General features: G+C 43.6%; 2 protein-coding genes across 3 annotated transcripts in view; one reads left to right on the top strand and one right to left on the bottom strand.

Annotated features, from left to right (window-relative positions):
- Positions 1-20,310, top strand: part of LOC125946439 (uncharacterized) — a 283,769-nt gene that overhangs the window by 182,383 nt on the left and 81,076 nt on the right. The window lies entirely within an intron of this gene.
- Positions 2,030-19,183, bottom strand: LOC125946440 (neuropeptide SIFamide-like). Of its 2 annotated transcripts, none has more exons than XM_049669752.1 (4): positions 19,149-19,183; positions 11,891-12,068; positions 9,653-9,774; positions 2,030-2,199 (listed from the first exon to the last, which is right to left on the bottom strand). In XM_049669752.1, the coding sequence occupies exons 2-3, from the start codon at positions 12,015-12,017 to the stop codon at positions 9,677-9,679; spliced, it is 225 nt and encodes a 74-aa protein (XP_049525709.1). In that variant the 5' UTR covers positions 12,018-12,068; positions 19,149-19,183; the 3' UTR covers positions 2,030-2,199; positions 9,653-9,676. The 2 variants fall into 2 exon arrangements, with proteins under 2 accessions (XP_049525709.1, XP_049525710.1); XM_049669753.1 differs by having other exon boundaries at positions 11,891-12,048; positions 19,149-19,176.

The following is a 20,310-nucleotide window of genomic DNA, read 5'->3' as shown; positions in this document are numbered from 1 at the left end:
ATCGGTTGGCCCCTTCCCTTCTCTAGATCCTAAATTCTTGAAATGCAAGTTTCAAGCAAAATGAGTGTGTCACATATCCATGTACGTCCGTGAGCAAAAGTATATGTGCCACAGTACCACAGAAACGAAAACTTAATTTCTTCGTAATTCAGGCGCACGAATTGAAATTGGCGAGTGCACCGGGAATTTCGCAATGATAATTTTAACTGCAATCCTCAATTTCAAGTGAAATTCACAGATTGGCTTTATCGAAGAAGATTGGCTCTATCGCGGAATCCCTGGTTCATATAAATTTGTTCAGGGGAGTATATGCAATTTTCGAAGTTTTGGCGAAACTTATCCAATTTGCCGTGTTTTTTTTTTATTATTGCGATAGCAATTATGTGGACACTCCAAGTGAATTTTCGCGCCGTCGTCGTCACCATCAGCGTTGCCGTGAAGCTCCACCTACATTTAGGTATGTGTATGTTACAGGTTTATCCATGCCGCATATGCGAGTTATGTTGCTACAGTACTTACCACTAAAGTTGCTCATTCCAGGTCTTACATTTCTGACTAAATTATTCCTCAGAATTTTGAGAATGGCAAAACGAATGTCATGAAACATTACATTCACAGTGCATGCCCTTTATACTAAATCTTTTAGGCTATTGATTATTAAAAGTGTGCAACAATATCAGTGCTCAAACCTGAAAGTAATGTCATTTTACGGGCAGCGTAGTGGCGCCCGTGCGATGTAATTACAGGCCCTACACGGCGTGTTAAAGCTTTTAATGGTGCCTGAAATTTAGACGCACCCGGGTATGCCGCATCCACGTTAGGTGGGCCCGAGTATAGTTAGAACTCCATAAACTCCAACTACGCCGTCCAAACACTGCAACGGAGTAGACAGCTAGAAATCGAAATTTACAAGAGTTAGTTGTGGCTCGACTGAAATGAGCACCAGGTGGTAGTGCAGTCTTACAGTCAAAACTTAATTACGCCTACAGGCTGCAGCAGAGTAATGCCTTTCCAAATGCTACCATAATGGAAACCTTCATATTATTATTTGTCGCATATATATATATATATATATATATATATATATATATATATACACTTGACAGCAAAGGGAAAGCAAGCAGCAGGCTGGCAACTGCCACCGGAAGGGGCACAACGCCTGCCTACTCTTCAGAAATGAGGAGACAGCAACATAGCAGTGGAAGATAGGAAGCGGAAAAGGGGGGGGGGGGGGGGGGGGGGGGCTAGAGTACAGACAGAGCACGATGACCAATGTCATAGAATAAAATAGAATACACGCAGTACAGGTCTCGCACAGTAGGTCACACTCCTCAAGAATAATTAATTAATTTAATTATGGGATTTTACGTGCCAAAACCAGTTCTGATTATGAGGCACGCCGTAGTGGGGGACTCCGGAAATTTAGACCACCTGGGGTTCTTTAACGTGCACCTAAATCTAAGTACACGGGTGTTTTCGCATTTCGCCCCCATCGAAATGCGGCCGCCGTACTCCTCAAGAATGTTAAAATATAGAAGAAGAAATAGTGTCTGAGGTCTTGTCATTTTAAAACAGAAATAAGCTACAAACGTGAACCTAAGTTAGTTTATTCTAGAAAAGTAAGGAGAGCGCGATGAGCCTGGTCGCGTCGAGTCGCACAGCCAATGCGGTGCAAACGTTCGTCGAATGTCGTACACCGCATGCCAAAGAAAGGATAGTCCCTCACTAGCGACGTGCTACTAACTCATGGCACACAATACGATATCGATCCCAACATTTCCCGAAAGCAGGTCTCGAATGAAAAGTTGGCCTTGTTTTTAAAGGCGTTTTCCAGATTTCTAGAGATTCATTCGGCACTCTCTAGATTTTTGTAGCAATCTGTTCTATGACACTTTAACTTCTTTTTCTTTTTCTGTTTCTTACAACGAGAATTCGAAGGAGGGGCAGTTTCTTCTTTGGCTGCCATAACAAATTGTGGCTGGAGGTCTAGACGCGTGCTTCAAATTAAGGATATACAAGCACCGTGACGCTCCTTGAAGAAATCATGCGTTTATTCCATTCTACTCTACATCCGCAGGTGACCAGACGCACATTGTGCGGTGGTGGCGGCGGATCCTTTATGTCAGATTGTCGGAGGTTTCTTCTGTTCTGGATGGAGATATTGGCTTCGTCTGCTCCTATGTCAAGAAACTCGTCCTTCTGTAAAAAAGCCAAGACGATTGCGTCACACAGAAAACCTGTTCCATTCAAGCAATGTAGCTAGGCTTTCTAATACACGAAACGAAACAAATAGAAGTTGTTACATTGAAACTGCAGAAGGATCTGTATAGCGGGATCGGATTGGATTTTTCTATTGAAATACACGTGAAACACCGAAATGCACCAAGAATTATTTTTCTTTTTTTTTGCACTTAAAAGAAAACGCACAGCGCCTTTTCTTTATTAGCTGTCAAAAAATGAAAACTTTGGCAGGTGAAAGGGTTGGCTGTGGCCAAGCGTAGTACAATATAAAACAAAAAAGTAAGATAGTAAGGAGATAACAAAACTATCAAAACAAATCCGTGGATCAAGAAAAAAAGAGAAACAAATAAAACTGATAGAAAAGTAGAAGAGCAACACACACGTAAACAATCCATAGGAATACAGACATCACAATTCGCATACTATTGAACAATGTCGCCTGTCCACGAGAAAATCTCGCAGAGCTTTCGAAAACCAATCGCTTTTGCTGGGGCACGACCAGTTCTCAAGCATTTTCTGCCCAGAGAAAGAACTCCTGTCTAGTAAAGCATTGAGGCTTGCCCGAAGGATCTCTCACTGTTACTCTTGGGCGAATTCGGCGAGACAATGCTCCGCGGAAGCTTTCGCAGTGTCACAATGCGTGCACTCATATGCCCTTTTCCGTACTTGATGCGAGCAGTAAGGGAGTGTAAGCAGTGTGAGAGCATGTCAAGTGCCCGTTCAATTTTAAGGTTTACAGACAAGCGAAGCAAAGAGTCAATGATGTAAAGTGGAGACGACATAGCTTGTTCACTAAAATACGTCGGCCGACATAACTTGTATCACGGGTCTCAAAGGCAACACTTCAAATCCGCTTGCGAGACGGCAACAGGAGTCAGCATGCCTAAAGTATGTGCCGCAGCAGCCAGTTTCTCTTCTGCCGTACCAGCGCTGCTGTTACGGCTTGGCATGCATTGTAAATGAATTTGAATGCGTAGGAATGCCTCGAGAGTCAATGGTTTAGCAATTACAGATATAGCTGTTGTTGACTCACTCCCGTGGTCGTTTTTATGTGCGCCGGTGTCCATCGCCGGTGTCCGTCGTAAGCCATATGAAATGTATTTTTTATAGTCTAAAAAAATTTGTTTAATGGCATGGTGGCAGATAGTATAATTCTAGTCTGTATGCTGTATTCCTGAAAGAGGTGGAATAGCTTGCACGAGAAATTTACCTGCATAATCTCTAAATTAACAAAAGTTCACTCATTCAGTTTGAAATAATTACTTTGCGGTTATATCCCAATTTATGAATTCTAGCCGGTGACTTTGCAAGGCGTATTCACTTGGAAAATATTTCCAGGCCGACACCAGCTTCGAAATATTCGTTCCCAAAGTGTGCGACGAAATTCACAGGCATTCCAATTGTTTTTGTGATTCAATTCAGAAACCGGCATCATATTTAAAAAAATCATGTAAGCGGGAAAACATTGTATTTTTGCCGCAAGTTTATAGGCCCACATCTCGAAACTAGTGCAGTCCTCAGAATTTGTTCCAAGTGAATATGCCTTGCAAACTCACCGGCAAGTAATGTCCACCTCTTAAGGTATCCAAGTGGCTAGAATTGTGTTATCTGCCAAAAGCATGTTTTTTTAATTTGTATCCTCTAAAAAATACACATAGCATATCAATCTCTGAACGTTCTTTTCTTTCACGTAGTTTAAAGTCATGTATGTTCCTTCATTTACACAATAGTGCGTCAATCGTGCCTCCTGTGAGCCTGAAAATGTCTCCATCTCACCACTCCATCAGATCTACTCTGTACGTTACCAACTACGCTTTCTTCTCAGGTAAAACATCTCCTATTCGCGTTTTTCCCCGCCTTTTCACGTTAAACTGGCACCATTTTCCATTACATCGACCATTGCATTGTCCTTAGCTTCCGTTCCAGTACCTTTCCTAATCTCCAGCTTTCAGCTACTGTTGCCTTTATCCAATCAACTCGAGGAGTTCAGAAAAAAACATAGTAACGTTCTGTGTTTGTTCTTGTATTTTTGTTTTTTTAACTCTCCCCCGGCAACCTCGCCATCCAACAGGCGAACGTCAGGCTTCTTGTAGTCACTATCAGACGTGGCTATCCACTAGACGATCAGCTGAGTGCCTATTTGGATGCATTTATGGCATTGCACATTAGCACCAACCGGCTGAGATCAAAGAGTTGCAATCAGGCTTACATGACGCTTGTAAGCCATGTTTTCTGCCTAGGGTGTGCTTATTTTTCTCCACCCTCTTAATGATGCTTAGGAAATACCTTATTGGATCCTATTTCTTATTTACCTGCACCAACGTCATCGCGATGGCACGACATTCGTGTTTCTTTACCTGTCACCACATTCGTCCGACGACAAACCTGCTACGGATGTGGGAGGCGTATCGTTGATGATTACCGGGGAATCTTGTAATGTATTAATGCGGCTCACTGAGGCTCTCGGATAGGAAAGTTTTCCCAACGGCCTGAGGAAGTAAACCTAAAACAGTAATCATAAAAATTAAAGATCGACCAAAAGGGCGTGGAATGACGTGCTCGAGTGTTTCCCTTGAATATTTTGCATAATGTCTGCTTCAGATGTTGCTCATGGTATGCGGTTCAGGACAGGTTCTTGCAGAGCTGTGCTGTCCTGTACTTGGAGCTTCCTGGGAATTGGTGTGAAGGACGGGTCAGGAGGCCGGGTCGGCAGCTATCAAAAAAATACCCGTTCGAAAGGAAAACGTCAGCAAATCCGACCCATCTGGTGATCTTATCCATTATTCCGAATTCGTACTGCATAAAAAATTACTCTGCACTTAATGCACAAATTTCGCAGAGGGACAACTAATAGTATGTCTAATATTACAAAAAAAATTCGTTCGACTGTTTGCCGCCTAGCATCACTGCAGTGGACATAAATATAAGCTGATGATGATGATGATGATAACTGCTTTATTGCCAGTTCTCTCTAAGTATCCCGGTAAAGTATATATGCCCTGTTAAGTTTGCTGTATGACAAAAAAAAATAATATTGTGACTATGTTTGAGAAACTGTCAAGGTAGCTTGAAGCTGCCAAGGTAATGCAGGAAAAGTTGAACATGAGAAGTTATGATCGGTTACCCATACCTTGTAGTATGAAACAGGAATTATATCGGCAGGAGATTGAAGGTGAACGTGGAATCCAGAACAAGCGAAGTGGGTCAAAGAAAAGGCACTGTGATGTTTCTAAGTTGCAGCTCTTAGCTTCGTTGCTAAAATAGACCCCCACAAAATATAAATGTATTGCTCGGCTTTCGCTGATCAAGTGTGCTGCATCTAAGTAGAGTTGTTTGATGCTGCCCACTGCTGAAAGCGAATCGTTTATTCAAGATTTTAGAGCTTTGCAAAACTGCCAGGAAAATAAAACATTTCAAAGATTTCATCTATCAAGTTCACCACTATGTTCTCCAGCAATGGAAAGAAGAAGAAGAAAACGTTTATTGCTCAAAAGCATTTTGGTGGAATGCTCGGAGCCCCTTTAGTCCAGGGCCCCACTGGCCTCGGCCGCCCGCTTTACCTGTTCTATGAAGGACTGTTGTCCCATCAGGTCTGAGCTGGTTAGCTGTGCCTCCCATTGCTCCATTGTGTGGCGTGTTTTATCAAACGGGTGTGATTCACAATCCCTTGTAATGTGTTGTAGTGTTGGTATGCCGCTGCACGTTCTAAGTATTGTGACATCGTTTCCATTACCGGTATACCCCCACCAGCAATGGAAACGATGTCACAATACTTTGAACAACGTGAATTATGGCATTGAAAGTGGAGAACGTCGAAATGTTATGCAATGTCGTTAAATATTTTGATCTTTTGCAACTTTGGCAATACAGCTATTATTGTAAACGTTTCGCGTAAGCTGGAAACAAGTATACTTTATTTATGTATTTTAGGCACTCTAAATACGATTTTCAGACTTGCGATACCTACTTTTAATGCCGTGGTACGAAATAGTATGTTTCTTGCTCGATATTCTTTTTAAAGATCTGTCTTTCCGAAATGTTTGCGAAGCGTTTTACGTCTTTAATAAACATCTGCTTCCATCAGTCAAAATAGCTTCAAACTTTTTTAAAGAGAGCAATATAATTCAAAGCACTTAAACAGTTACCAAACTAGAGTATATCTCCGTTTACCATGTGCTCCAACAGATACATTGGAGTTAACATTTTCATGAGCACTAATTACACAGCAAGTAATACTTACTTTGAATTTCAGTACAGTTTTCTGGAATCTCTCTGGTTACTGGTTACCGTAAAACATTTAGACCTATATGCGCTTGCTGGCTTTCTTCTGTCAACCGGTAACCAGCTTCACGTACTAAGAGACGTGTCTTGTAAGTCGATAATTTCGTGTACAAAGCCAGTACGCACTAGCGCCTCGTTGTTACTTGATTACTGGCCAAAAAAATCACCAGCCCTTCCCCTGTGGAGAAAATGGGGGTAAGCGAAGCTTGCCGTGTGTGTATCTAACCTTCGTGAAGATCTTCTTTCTTTGTTTCTCTCTCTCTTTCTTTCTATCTTTCTCTCTTTCTTTCTGTCTTTCTTTCTTTCTTTTTCTTTTTTTCTCTCTCTCTTTTCTCTCTCTCTCTTTCTTTCTCTTTCTGTCTCCCTTATTTTCTCTTTCTTTCTCTGTTTCTGTCTCTCTTTTTCTCGTTCTCTCTTTCCTTCTCTCTCCTCTCTTTCTTTCTTTCTCACTCTCTATTTCTTTCTGTCTCTCTTTCTCTTTCTTCCTCTTTTTCTCTCTTTCTTCCTTTCTCTTTCTCTCTCTATCTCTCTTTCGTCTTTTCTCTCTTTCTTTTTCTCTCTCTTTCTCTCTTTCTTTTTTGTCCCTGGTATGTTCCATTGAGCTTGGAGCCTTTTAGCGATATCGCCAGGATCGGCCCACTTTTCAGGGTGACACCGCCGCCGCCACCACCACCACCACCATCGACACTTGTGAGCCTATAAAGCTTCGCTTAAAAAGTAAATACCAGTCCTTACTTGTGAGGCTGGTTTTCAAAACCAATACGTCCCTTCCAAAACGAGTAAGCGCCCAATCTTCCTCGACGAGTAAGTCAGTTCCAAGCAAACAAGTAACCCAGTATAAATGGTTTTGATTACTGGTTTACTGGTTCATACCAGTAATCGCTAGGAACTACTCTTACTAATTCTGGTTACTGCTTTACTTGTTTTGGTGTTCCTATAATTTGAAATTTAGTCTTTGGTGAGCACTCCGTGAAACTATATTCACTCGTTTCTTTTTAAATAGGCCAACTGTAGTAGGCCAGCTATTGTGATAGGCCAGCTGTAGTTCTTGCGAACCTCTATAGTCCACCAAATGCTTTGAGAAGGTAGGTTCTGAATACTGGTACCGATAGTACTGGCAAGTGTATGCAGTGACTAACAACTAATTTGTAGGGCGGGCTCTTAGGCTCCCATTTCGATCCCAGCACAAACATTTCGTCTAGAAAGGCCCGCGAACGTTTTCACCCTACCATCCTGGCACTATTTATCCGTGTGCGTAGCTTCTATCGCAAATCCGTGGTTAACAGTACTGGTTCACGCTGTTCTCCTGTGACTGAACTGTACCTGCAAACTCTGAGCCCCGGGTCGTCTTCGTTTTCTCAACTAACTGTCTCTCCTCTAAAGCTCGCCCCGCACTCCCCCTGTACTCTAAAACTGTTTAAACCTTTAAATGTGTGTTTAGTTGCCTCATGGGTAACATACTCGTGTTTAAGGGGTAAGATCGACACGTTGGTGAGAACCTACGAAGTTTTCTTCTTTACCAGCTTTTTGTGGAAAGCAAAAATTATGACAACTGCGACAGACGGCACGAAAAGTGCAATAAATAAACCTTCAGAGCTGTCACTTTCAAATTCTCGTGTCAGATATGTCTCTGCGTCTAAGTTGGTCGGAATTATTACGCAGCTTTCAACTGCGATTTTTCTCATCGCACGTGTAGTTAGAGCTTGCTGTCGTGCGCATATAGAAAAACTACCCTCAAGGTAGAAGAGTTAGCCATGGGACAAGGCAACACCCTTAAGGGTGTAAAAGGTTTAGAGTGTGGATCACCATTTTCTTCTTCCCCTGCATCACCCCATGTGCGTGCTTCGGGGTCGTCGCATTCCGTTCCTTTCCGTGCGCCTCAGCCTTAGGCAAACCGCGAATTCTCATGCGGTTGTGAAGATGATAAGACTACCTTCGGCAAAAAATAACAACAAAATTATGTCTAATGCATACCCACTTTTATGCGCAAATTGATATCGGTATATCCATGCATATACAATATTTACGGGTGTATAACTACCGCAAACTCCCACATCTACAGAATAAACCGTACCTCCAATACGGGATATGCAAAATTGGGCAAGTGCTCTTCTCCTGAGGTCACGTTTGACTCACACAACATGGCGGACATATTCTGAAGTGAAAGTAGAGTAGGAGTGAAAATAGAGCAGGAGTGCAACCTGGGGCCGTATTCTGAAACGATATACTTCGGCGATAGTATCGCCTAGGCGACAATATCGCCGTCAGGCGCGCGCTGATTGGCTGGTTGAGCAAAATTGAATGGTGTCGTGCTGAACCAGCCAACCAGCTCATCAAATTTTGATAAAAAAGCCAATCAGTGTGCGCCGGTTGCTGAGGCGATAGTATCGCCGAAGTGGATCGTTAGTATCACCGAAGTAGCCACTATCTCCTTCTTGCCCCATCCTCGCCGTTTGCAAGCCTACCCTCGGCTAAATATTCAGCAAATCCACTTGTATGACCATAGAATATAACCGCAGGTAACAAAATCCGAATATTCGATCTTCTGAACAACTCCGCTAGACTGTCGGTGCAATACGAAACTTCATATACTGATTTTGTTCTGTATCCGCACTGTTCCGCAGTAATCACAGATCTTACTGCTGCTCTCAAGTTAAAGATGGTGTGGCTTCAGTGCACATTGTTTCGGAATGCTGAAAAGCAAGGGGCACCACGTTACAACACAGGGAGAAATAGAATAAATTTGTTAAAAAGTGATGGTGAAGCGGAATGTGTGGAGAGGGAGGAGTCAAAGGGGCTAAATACGCATATTATGGACGCCACGCCTTTGAATCACCACCATGCGAGAACAAACTCATTTTGTCATTTCTGGAAGATTATTCCTTCTTCACCGCAACATATGTCTTATTGCCGTGAAGCCGCATTGCAAGGCAAATGTCACATAATTTTAACTCCCAGGTCCTAAACAAATGTTTCACTATTTAGTGTGGGTATTCTTTCAGAAAGCACTGTAATTACTAATATTCTACCTTATTCTACCTTAAATAAATATTCTACCTTAAATCCCTAAAAAGACATTTTGGAGAGTAAAATACAGGAGGTAGAGCTGGGGCGTTGTTTATGTGCTCACCTGGCTGTTGAGGCAAGGGTCGTCCTACTGAGTTCCATCCTGAGGCAGTGGGAACCATTGCGTACAAGTGTCCCAGACTGCCTCACACATAGCGTACTTTATGTCCGCATTGTTCAGGTCCCCTGTGTGGGCGACAAAAGAGACGTTCTTGACCCCCACAGACATTGGTAGTGGGCTATATAACTCAGGTACACAGCGATAGTCATTGCAAATGTGCGAGGACATCCAGTCTTTCTGACGAATAAATAATAAGCGCTGCGGTGATTGTGATTTGTAATAATACTTTCCTGTTCTTGCAATGACAAATGAACGCACTGGCGGAAAAACGTACCGGTGAGCCTGGAAGGCCCAGCACATTTTCCGGCGTGACAACCAAGTAACCGCTTTGATATTCGCCCGTTTCCTGCACTGCATTCGGCGACTATTCTTGTGAAATACATAAAGGACTGCTGTTACGCGCATCGTATGGCTGGCTTTCTTAGGCCATCACACGTGAATATATTCCGTCACGTGGTTCAGGGACGCACTACTAGCCTTTAAAAAACTAGAAGAGGCAAGGGTCACTCGTTCACATGGCAGGAAAACAACAGGGGCCCTGAACGAATCCGAAATTTTGTCACCGTTATCATTATCGTAGCTCTCTGAATAAGAGCGTGCGTAGACGGCCTCCTCCCTGCACAAGGAAACACCCATTACCAAATATCAGCATGGTCAACCTAGTTCCCCTGCAGTGGCTTCCTACTCTTGAGGCTATGCTATAGGCCTGCCACGGTTTAGTGCCGCCTTGCGAAGTGTTTTCAATCTTCCGGGTAAGTGAAATGCTGTATGAACTGTAACTTACAAAAAAAGGGGGGAAAGGCATATTACGACGGACATAAACCTATTGTGATTGCTTATCAATTATATTAATTTGGCTCTCCATTCGAGTTCAAGAACACAGCCGTTATGTGTCTGATCTAGAAAGGGGTATGTCTAATCAACCAAGGCTTCAATTGTTTTGTAACAGCAGAAAATATACAGTAGGCTAATAATTTTTTTTAAATAGATAATACTGTGAATCTTCCGTCAAATCCGCTATTAGGCAAAGGCCTTGCGCTCCCCAAGAACCGTTGTTATACCCTGCCACCATAGTGCCTCAGTAGCACCTTGTGATCATCACCATTAGCTCCATCGTCGTCAAATTAAGGTTCACTTTAAGACTAAGACCTTCATTAATCCTTCGTCATCCTCTGTCCTCCATCAGCCGATTCCCTGGTTGACGACAGTTCCTTGCACACTGTCTTAGCACTTTTGGCACAGTTTCAGAGCGCTGTGGCCCGTAGACGCCGAACGCGTTTGGCGCTAGCCTCGTGAAATCTCGCGAAAGTGAAAGTATCTCCGAAAGTGGTAGCCCCAGAATAGCCGCCCCAGAATACCACCCCCGTTGACCACCGGATAGGTGATTCACGCTTTGCATGCTGTTATTTTATGTCCATAAACTGCACGCTTATCATTGATCTCTTGTTACTTGACTGTCTGATGCGTAGGGGTGCTGTAACTGCAGCGAGTACCACCAGTACGAAAGTTCATGCACGAAAAACCTTTTGACCGTGTTCAGCTCCAAGTGCCGTGCCACATATGTGGCGGTTGCGCGTGGTCAGATACAGATTTCCTTTGCGCTACGAAGCCACCACGACAGCAGAGCCCGCATGCGCGGTAGTATTGTCAGAGCTACGGTAACAGTAATTCAGGACTTCATTATGAAACTCCATCTTACCGCCGTGTAGCTTTCGCGCCACATGTTTTGTTACGCGAAGCCTTTTACATGCCTCACCCGCTACTGTGGACTTATGTTTTGTCATATACATCTGCACACGATTGGCCAAAAACATATGCTACACTTCTTGCTCTGGATTACCCTGCCAATCGCTCTATCATTCCTGCAAACAACGAAGGATGGTTTAGTAATGTGTCATTACAGTCTTCGCTGGTGTACATTCAGCTCTGGGTAAAGGCAATACCAAGTTATAGTTAAACGTATGAATGTCAATATTACGCACAAGAATCGAGGCTAGGGGCAGTCATAGACACCAATCAGTCAATTATTTTCGGAATTTTTTGCTCCTATCTTACAATTAGCCCTGAAATTCAGGTAGGCATCAATTCTGCATTGATATAAGAAGTCACTGCTCTGAAACTCTGCTGCACAGTATGCCCGTCGCCAGAGTGAACAACGGGAAAGAAAGTTGGGCAGCTGACCTCTGGACCGCTTTCCAAAGATGCTGCCGTTGAAAGGCGGCTTGCGGTAGGCGGCACATGCCATGTTGGTCATCACCGTCAGCAACAACAGCGTGCCCAGCACTAGGAAGGCTCTCCACGACTGCATTGTGGCTCGCCTGGATGTGTTCTTGGTCTTACTGCACAGGAACGAAGACCACTGAAAACCATCACGTACACAAAAGCCAGTGAATTCTCAACGCAGCCATTCTATGTCATCTCTAAATGGTGACACAAAATTCAGTTAATCATTTCAGCATACGGACCTAGTGAATAAGTACTTACAGAACTGCGTTTTCTGATATATAAATTAGCTTACGCAAGCGCATGTGGGACGCCCACTGTAGCTTTGAAACTACCCAGTCACGTAAAACGTTTGTTTGATCTATTCACCTCTCGAAATAGCAATGCATTTCAGACGAATTGCTCTGTGACGTCTGCCCGAGCATGCGCTTGTGGTACCTACCACTGCGGCATGTTTAATGCCTTATCAGGTGGAGCGAATTGAGATGTTTGCTTCCTGCTTCTCCATTTCATTTCAGGTCGCACAAAAAACTTAAACGCCTAACCAGCGTACAAAAATTGTAAATCCTTAGGAATGTAAACGCGAAGTGCTATGAAGGGTTAAAGGGGTTGACGATAGAAATTAGGCCCTCCTTAAGACAAGCAATAATAAAGAAATGGCAGGCACACAGTCATACAAACGCATACTAAAATCTAAAACGAAAGAATTCACAAACATAAAGATCTATAATGTTCAATGAGCAGGCCCTAAAAACATTGAAAGGTAGCACTCGGATGGGAAAATTGCCCGCATGCCTCTCAAAAGCTGTGTATTACAACACCCTCCATCCTTTCTTCATCTCCCACTTGATTAGCGATGGAGGAGCTGAGGCTTGCCGGAAAGCAAATATATCTTTTATCTAAGAGGGTTGTCCTTTACTTCTCATTTCTGTTCAATTTCGCCATCTCCATTTTCTCTGCCTCTCTTTCTCTCTCTCTTTCTGAGCCAATCAATAAAGGCGCCGACCCTTCTGGATACGTCAGCAGAGATATAAAAGAATTCGACAGCAGTTAGGAGTGCAGAACAGAACACTGCATGGCATGTTAGGAAATGCTGTAATGGTGAAAAAATTCGATAGCCGTATCAACTAAGCACATACTATGAACTTCATTTGTCTAACACCGACGCAAAAAGTTAGTGGATAATATGCTCGAACTGGCAAGGCAACAAGGCATGATGAAGACTCGAGCCATATTGGTCGAGGAGCCTTACGTCACAAATCATCTCCAGTTCCTTGTGCTCTATGTGTTACGGCTGTCTATCACAAATTACTAAGACTGTGCCACTGATATTTTGGCATTATTGCCATCTCACAATGACAAGATCTCGGTATTATCGCCAGTAGATAGAACGATGACTTACCCAACGATAATTTATTAGTTTTACCATTATTATTATTATTATTATTATTATTATTATTATTATTATTATTATTATTATTATTATTATTATTATTATTATTATTTTAAACCATCGTCACCAAACATAAAAGAAATGCAGTTAGGTTAGCAAAATCTACCTAATTGGGCGCCGTACCCATCAATTCGAAGGAGCGTGAACGACAGGAAATAGATAATGGGTAGCGTAGACCACAGTGTGCAACACATTCCATTACACCGAGGCTGAATAACAGCACTCAATAAGATACTGAGCTCCTATGGCAAAGATAATTCAACAACAACATTGTTGTCCTCGTATTGACTTGTCCGACCTTTAGGAAAAAAGTCAGTGACTTGACAATTGTGGAACACCAGGCTGCTGACATTTCCTCAGTGACACCGAGTGCGTACTGCTCAAAAATTGGAGCTGTAATTTCAAGAATCGCCTCCAGCAATAAATGCCGCTTTCACTGCCTTTAAACAAATTACAGTGCAGGTGCTTCAACACTTGATTTGATTAGATTAGGTGGGAATCCATCGCGCCAGAAAACTTTTCTGATATGAGGTGAAGCGCATCAGTCCACAAAAACGCCAAACTGGTGGACATCTGTGTTTCCTCTCTTTCAAAAATGTTCTGAATGATAGAAAGGCCAGGCTTTTGCCACTGGTGATTTGCAAAGGTTCTGTGAGACGTGCGGTCATGCGGTTACTAGAATTCCCGTCAAATTGAAAACTCGAGGGTGATCGAGCGGAGCTACGTGATGAATCCCCTATTCCATTGAGCAAGCACTTCTACCAACGTGAAGCCGTCTACCAACCACTCCTTTCCTTTCAGATGTACCACTTCTTTCGGACATCAAAATATTTTGAATAATGTTCATGTTCGCCACTATTTACAACAGTAAGATTGCAAGTGGGGTATTAGAATAATGCCGGTACAATTGCAAGCCTGAATTGCAAGCACGATTGCAAATTTGAGTTATCATAAAGAGCACTACCAAATCAATTGAACCTTGCAAATTTTAACGCACGAATCCTCTCGAGTGAAGCGACAATATCCCAGACATTGCCTGGGATATTATTGGCCCTAGTGAGGTAAGAAGGACTGGTGAGGCTTGTACATTTCATACTAATGGCCACGTCCTCCACTGCAGAGGTCTTCCAGGTAAGAGAGAATGCGGTGTAGGATTTCTAATTGATAACGCCATAGCGGGAAACATTCATGAATTCTACGGCAATAATGAGAATGTAGCAGTCGTGATAATAAAGCAGAATAGGAGGTATAGAATAAAGGTAGTAAACACCTACACTCCAAACTCCAGTCATGATGATGAAGAAATAGAGCCGTTTTATGAAGATGTTGAGTTAGCAATGACATAGGTGCAAAACTCAGTATGCTGTAGTCATGGGCGACTTGACGCAGCAACAGAAAGTGGACCTGGAAAACCCCTAATGAAGAAACAAGGAACGAAATAGATTTCATACTCTCTGCTGATCTGGGTGTAGAAGTGTTAGGTAGGTTAATGGTTAGTGACCATAAGTTAGTGAGGTCTAAAATTTCTCTCAATTTTAAGAGAGAAAGAGTAAAATTAGTCAAGAAGAAACAGGCCAACCTAGACGCAGTAAGGGTAAAAGCAGACGAATTCAGGCTGGTGCTCGCAAACAAATATGCAGCTTTAGAACATGGAGATGAAGATAACATAGAGGTAATGAATGAAACCGTAACTAGGCTGATTTCAGAAGCAGCAATTGAGTCGGATGTAAGGCACCAAGGCAACCAGTAGGTAAGCTATCCCAAGTAACAAAGGACCTAATAAAGAAACGACAAAGCATGAAAATGTCCAACTAAAAGATCCGATAGAATTCGCTGAACAGTAAAAACTGATGAACAAGAAAAAAGTAAGGGATATTCGAAATTATAATGTGGGAAAGATTGAGGAAGCAGTAAAGAAGTGACCGCAGCATGAATTCTGTGATAGGAAAACTTGGCATACGACAAGGCAAGATGTATGCACTGAAGGATAGCAGGGTAATGTCATCAGCAGTGTCGATGATATAGCAAGAGCAGCAGAATAATTATATACCGACCTAGCAGCCCCGCTACCTTCATTCGAAGTAGTGATGAACAGGATACAGAGGCTCCTTCTATAACTAGCAATGAAGTTAGAAGGGCCTTGAAAGACATGACCAGGGGAAAAGCTGCTGGAGAAGATGGAATAAAAGTAGAACATTATCTGTTAAAAAACGGGTAAAGCAAGGGGACCGAATCTCTGCAATGACTTTCACTGCATGCGTAGAAGTACACGAGCTATCATGCTTGAAAAACCTGCGGCCCTTTATACGCAATCCCCCATGACTTCAAGTGTACCAGAGAGCTGGAAGAATGCCAACATTATACTTATCCATAAGAAAAGTGACGTTAAAAAATTGAAGAATTATAGGCCCATTAGTTTGCTTTCAGTACTGTATAAAATATTCACCAAGATAATTTCCAAGAAAACAGGCTGGTTTCAGGAAGAGATATTCTACAACAGATCTCATCCATGTCATCAATCAGGTAATTGAGAAATCTGCGAAATACAATCAACCTCTCTACATGGCTTTCATAGATTATGAAAAGGCATTTGATTCAGTAGAGATACCAGCAGTCATAGAGCCATTGCGTCATCAAGGAGCACAGGATGCCTACGTGAATACCTTGGGAAATATCTACGAAGATTCCACAGCTACCTTGGTTCTCCACAAGGAAAGTTGAAAATTACCTGTCAAAAATGGGTCAGGCAAGAAGACCCAGTCTCTGCAATGCCTTTTACTGCACGCGTAGAAGTATTCAAGCCATTTGACTTGGAAGGCTTAGTAGTGAGGTTCAATGGCGTATACCTCAGCTACCGTGTTCGCAGATGACATTGTCCTCTTCAGCAACACTGGGAACGAATTACAACAAATCATTCAGGACCTTAACCGAGAAAGTGCAAGAGTGGGGTTGAACTTTAATATAAAGAAGACATAGGTAATGTTCAATAGCCTGGCAAGGGAACAAGAATTCAGGATCGCCAATCAGCCTTTAGAGTTTGTACAGGAGTACGTTTATCTAGATCAATTATTCACAGAAGACCCTGATCATGAAATAGATATTTACATAAAAATAAAAATGGGTTGAATTGCATACGGCAGGCATTAACAAATCCTGACTGGGAGTTTACCCCTGTCGTTGAATAGAAACGTTTACAATAATTGAATTCTATACCAGTGCTAACATATGGGAGGTTAACAAATAAGCTCGAGAACAAGTTAAGGAACGCTGCAAAGAGCGATGGAACGAAACATGTTTGGCGTAGTTAAAATACAGGAAGAGAGTGGTGTGGATCAGAGAGAAAATGAGAATAGGTGCCAATGCCAAGGGAAGGGAAGCGCAGTCGAAGACGGCAGAAAATTAGGTGGCGTGATGAAATTGGGAAATTTTCAGGCGCAAGTTTGAATCAGCTAGCGCAAGAAAAGGATAATTGGATAGATCGCAGGTAGAAGCCTTCGTCCTGCAGTGGACCTTAATATTGGCTGATGAGGATGATGATAAAGGAGTACTAATAAATACCAAAAAGACTTAGCCACCAGTTACGAAATGGCGAGAACTATTTAAGCACTTGAGTGCACAGTTAGAATTGCAAAAGAAAAAAAAGTAACAGGTCGTAAGACGATAGATCGTCTGTGATCGTATCTTCTTTTTCGTATTTGCCTAGTTGTTGAGCTCACAAACCTAGAAGACGATAGACTCGGCCTCCGGCAAAACGCTTCCCTAGTAGCCACTTCCTTTTTGCGTGGAAGCGACCGAAAAGAAAGGCACTCGCCTTCTTTATATGTCACCCGCGCACGCTGCAGGAGTGCGTACGTCTAACATTAGCGTTAATGGGAGGAAGAGCTGGTCTAGTTTAGTCGGAAAGATGCTTTGTATGCGTGGCAACGAATAGTCACTCAAAGAAGTCGCGGTAACCTGGTTGCGAGGAGTGCAAAGGCAAGTACGCGGACATTGTCTGCAGGTCTAGCTGCAGGATCGAGGCAGGGATCGAACGTAATAAACAGATCGCGCACACATTCTCATGCATAATTCATCCGTTGGCATCAGTTAACTTCTTAGGTTAGGACATTCTGATGTACATATTCCGAGTGTCCGTGAACCGATGGTCAGTAACGCTGTGTCAGAGGACTCTTACGCACCGGCATTCATGAATCTCGTCAATACACATCTCTATAAGAATAGGAGCAGTTCGTCTAAGCGTTGAGGGCTTCCGATAATTATGCAGTAGCTTTGAAATAAGTAAAGTGATACTTAATTATTCTGATGTTAATTAAGAACATTGGTCCCATAAGGCCTGAAAGCCAAGCTAAAGGAATCATTTTGATTTGTGAATGCCTGTCGGAAGCCTCACCTTTGCCGAAGTCTGTGTCAAAAAATAGTCTATGAATATAAGTTTACCGCTGGCGTCGTAGCATTTTATGACTTAACGAAGGAGTCGCGGCCAAAACTGGCATGTTACAGCAAATTTAATTAAATAAACTGGTAAACGTTGGTAAGTTAAGTAAAGTGAAGTTTTCTCGCATGCGCGAAAGCCACATCATTTCTAAACTTTGGTCACTTTTTCCCGATGGAGGGCGATGCCATATATCAAAACTAAAGGTGTTTAGCCCACTACAGCTTCAGAGAAGGACGAGTAAGCTTGCCTCGGGCCAGACAGATTCGCAGCACGCCATAAAGTGCTCTTACACCAACCAATGCCAGCTAAACCCTGTATATATATTTCTCTGGGCTTATTGAAATGTGTTTTGGCTGTAATACTCCTAAAGCCTTAAAAATTCACACTTCGAGATTTCAAAGCCTCCAAATATCTGGGGGTCCAATCAGGCTGTGCAGACCTTATTAGCAGTTCTGAAAACAAATGAACTAGAAGTCCTCTTTTTCATCAATCGTTCAGATACAACCATGTGCTTCTTGACAATTTAAACTTGATTTAACCTCAGTCACTTAGACTATGGACTTCATGTCAACATTACAAGGAGGTCTGTATTGGCTATTCTTAGTCTCTTGCTTGCATTCTTGCATTTCGTTGGCAGCGCGACTAACCACGTGTTTGGAAAGCATGTCAAGCGTAAATGTCAAAAGCAGTTGTTCGTGCAAAATAATTGGTCATAAAAGGTCATCGCTGAGTCGCTGACAACGTTATGGTTTCTGAAAAAGCCACAATGTATAAGTTTCTCCCCACGAAACCAGAGGTATTTCAGTATATATGGGCTATTTATATTAACCCCGCTCTATCAGGGCGCCTCCGTCGGTATACGTTTTCATCCAGCACATACATGGAATGCTGGATTTGCTAAGGTTCATTTGCCGTATTGCTTTCTTTCTAGCAGCTGTACAGTTGAAACTACCCGTTTTTAAATGCGGAAGCATTCTATGGCCCATTAAGCGTTTTTTTTTTTCTTGAAGTAGCTGGATCTTACATTTCTTGCCTGTAACGTTGGCTTCGGCAGGCGACCACGGCACGTGGTCTGTTCATCACGAACACGAGGCCCTGGCTCTGGACCAGTTGACGCAATGACCCAGTTGACTTTCCTTGCTATCTTTTGAATTATTCGGCTGCGCTAAACCCATTATATCAGTTATGCCACATTAAATGACCAAGCGTAATGCTTATCGAATGGCCTTCAGGAAGGCAGAAGCATGCCATTCAGTGTCTCCCAAGTACGTGTCTCGGCGCGGTGGGAATGCTCGCGATTCTCCAGGAGCAGCCACGAACACACTCACCGGACTCGGTGGGCCCTTCCGGAAACTCTGAGGCAGACCAAAGTGTCCGGACCCGTTGCGTCCCCTGCTTCTTATAGGGTGCGCGTGGGTGCCATCATGGGGGAGGAGTCGGCGCCTGGGGGGGGGCCGCACAGCCCGGAGGCCCGCGAATTAGGGAAGCCGGCCAGCGCGCCGGGCCACTCGGGACGGCCGGCGACAATTTGCGATGCAGCGGTGGCGGATTGAGCGGCGGCGCGGCCGGCAGCAAACAGCGTGGCCGGGGCTCAAGGAGGGCCGCCCGTTCATTAGGCGCGCGCTGCCTCAAGACCGCCCTTGGTCCGGCAATGAAGTGGCGTTCGACGCCTTTTCGTCGAAACCCCTCCGCACAGACGCACACACGCTTCACCCCTGGGGGGCCACCGTGGGAATTCGGAAACTGATTTGTCGGTCCGAGCACGCGCTCGCGCGTCAACAGGGAAAGTGTCTCGCCACGCGGCCGGCCGACTACAAATAAGGGCGCCGCCAATCCAATAGAGCTGCCGGCACGCGGAATAAAGAAGGATCTTCATCGGATTAAGGCCCACAATTACGTGACACTTAGCCCACGCTACAGTGCGCGCCACGCTAGTCGGTCGCTTGGCCGAGTTGCGCGGCGACGTTTCCTGACGCCGTGGACGTGACATTGCCTTCCGAGCACTCTGCTCGCATAGGAGCAGCAAGTGGAAGGCGCGTGCGGATGGCCCTTTTGTTACGAGCCACGACTATCCCCACGATGACCGCGTGTGAGAGCCGTCTTGCATTACGTCAATACGACTTACTGGCTTCCTCGAACGACAGGATATGGGCTGGAGTTCGGCTGTGGAAAGGATTTGCAAGAAGCAAGTTCGTGATTAGGCAACTCTTCTGGCAAGGTAAGCGGCTCAGGCTTGACACTGCATAGGAAATATTTTCAGTGCCAGATGCATACAAAAAATCACACATTCAATAGAAGACTTCCGGTATCTATCAATACAATCGGAAGCACAGGAGTTTGTGAAAAGAGTAAGTGTCCTCAGTTTTCTCGTGTCCCTTACAACCTTGCTGACAATGTCATGGGAGCAAGACTGACAGAAGCAGACTTGCTGCTGTGCATCCATGCTTAAAAACAATAACCTGCGACACACCCGTTTGTTTCGTCACTTCT

This window comes from Dermacentor silvarum, chromosome 6, assembly GCF_013339745.2.
Source record: "Dermacentor silvarum isolate Dsil-2018 chromosome 6, BIME_Dsil_1.4, whole genome shotgun sequence".
NCBI classification, from domain to species: Eukaryota; Metazoa; Arthropoda; class Arachnida; order Ixodida; family Ixodidae; genus Dermacentor; species Dermacentor silvarum.
Note: the sequence above shows the minus strand (reverse complement) of the source record. Positions and strands in the feature narration are given on the sequence as shown.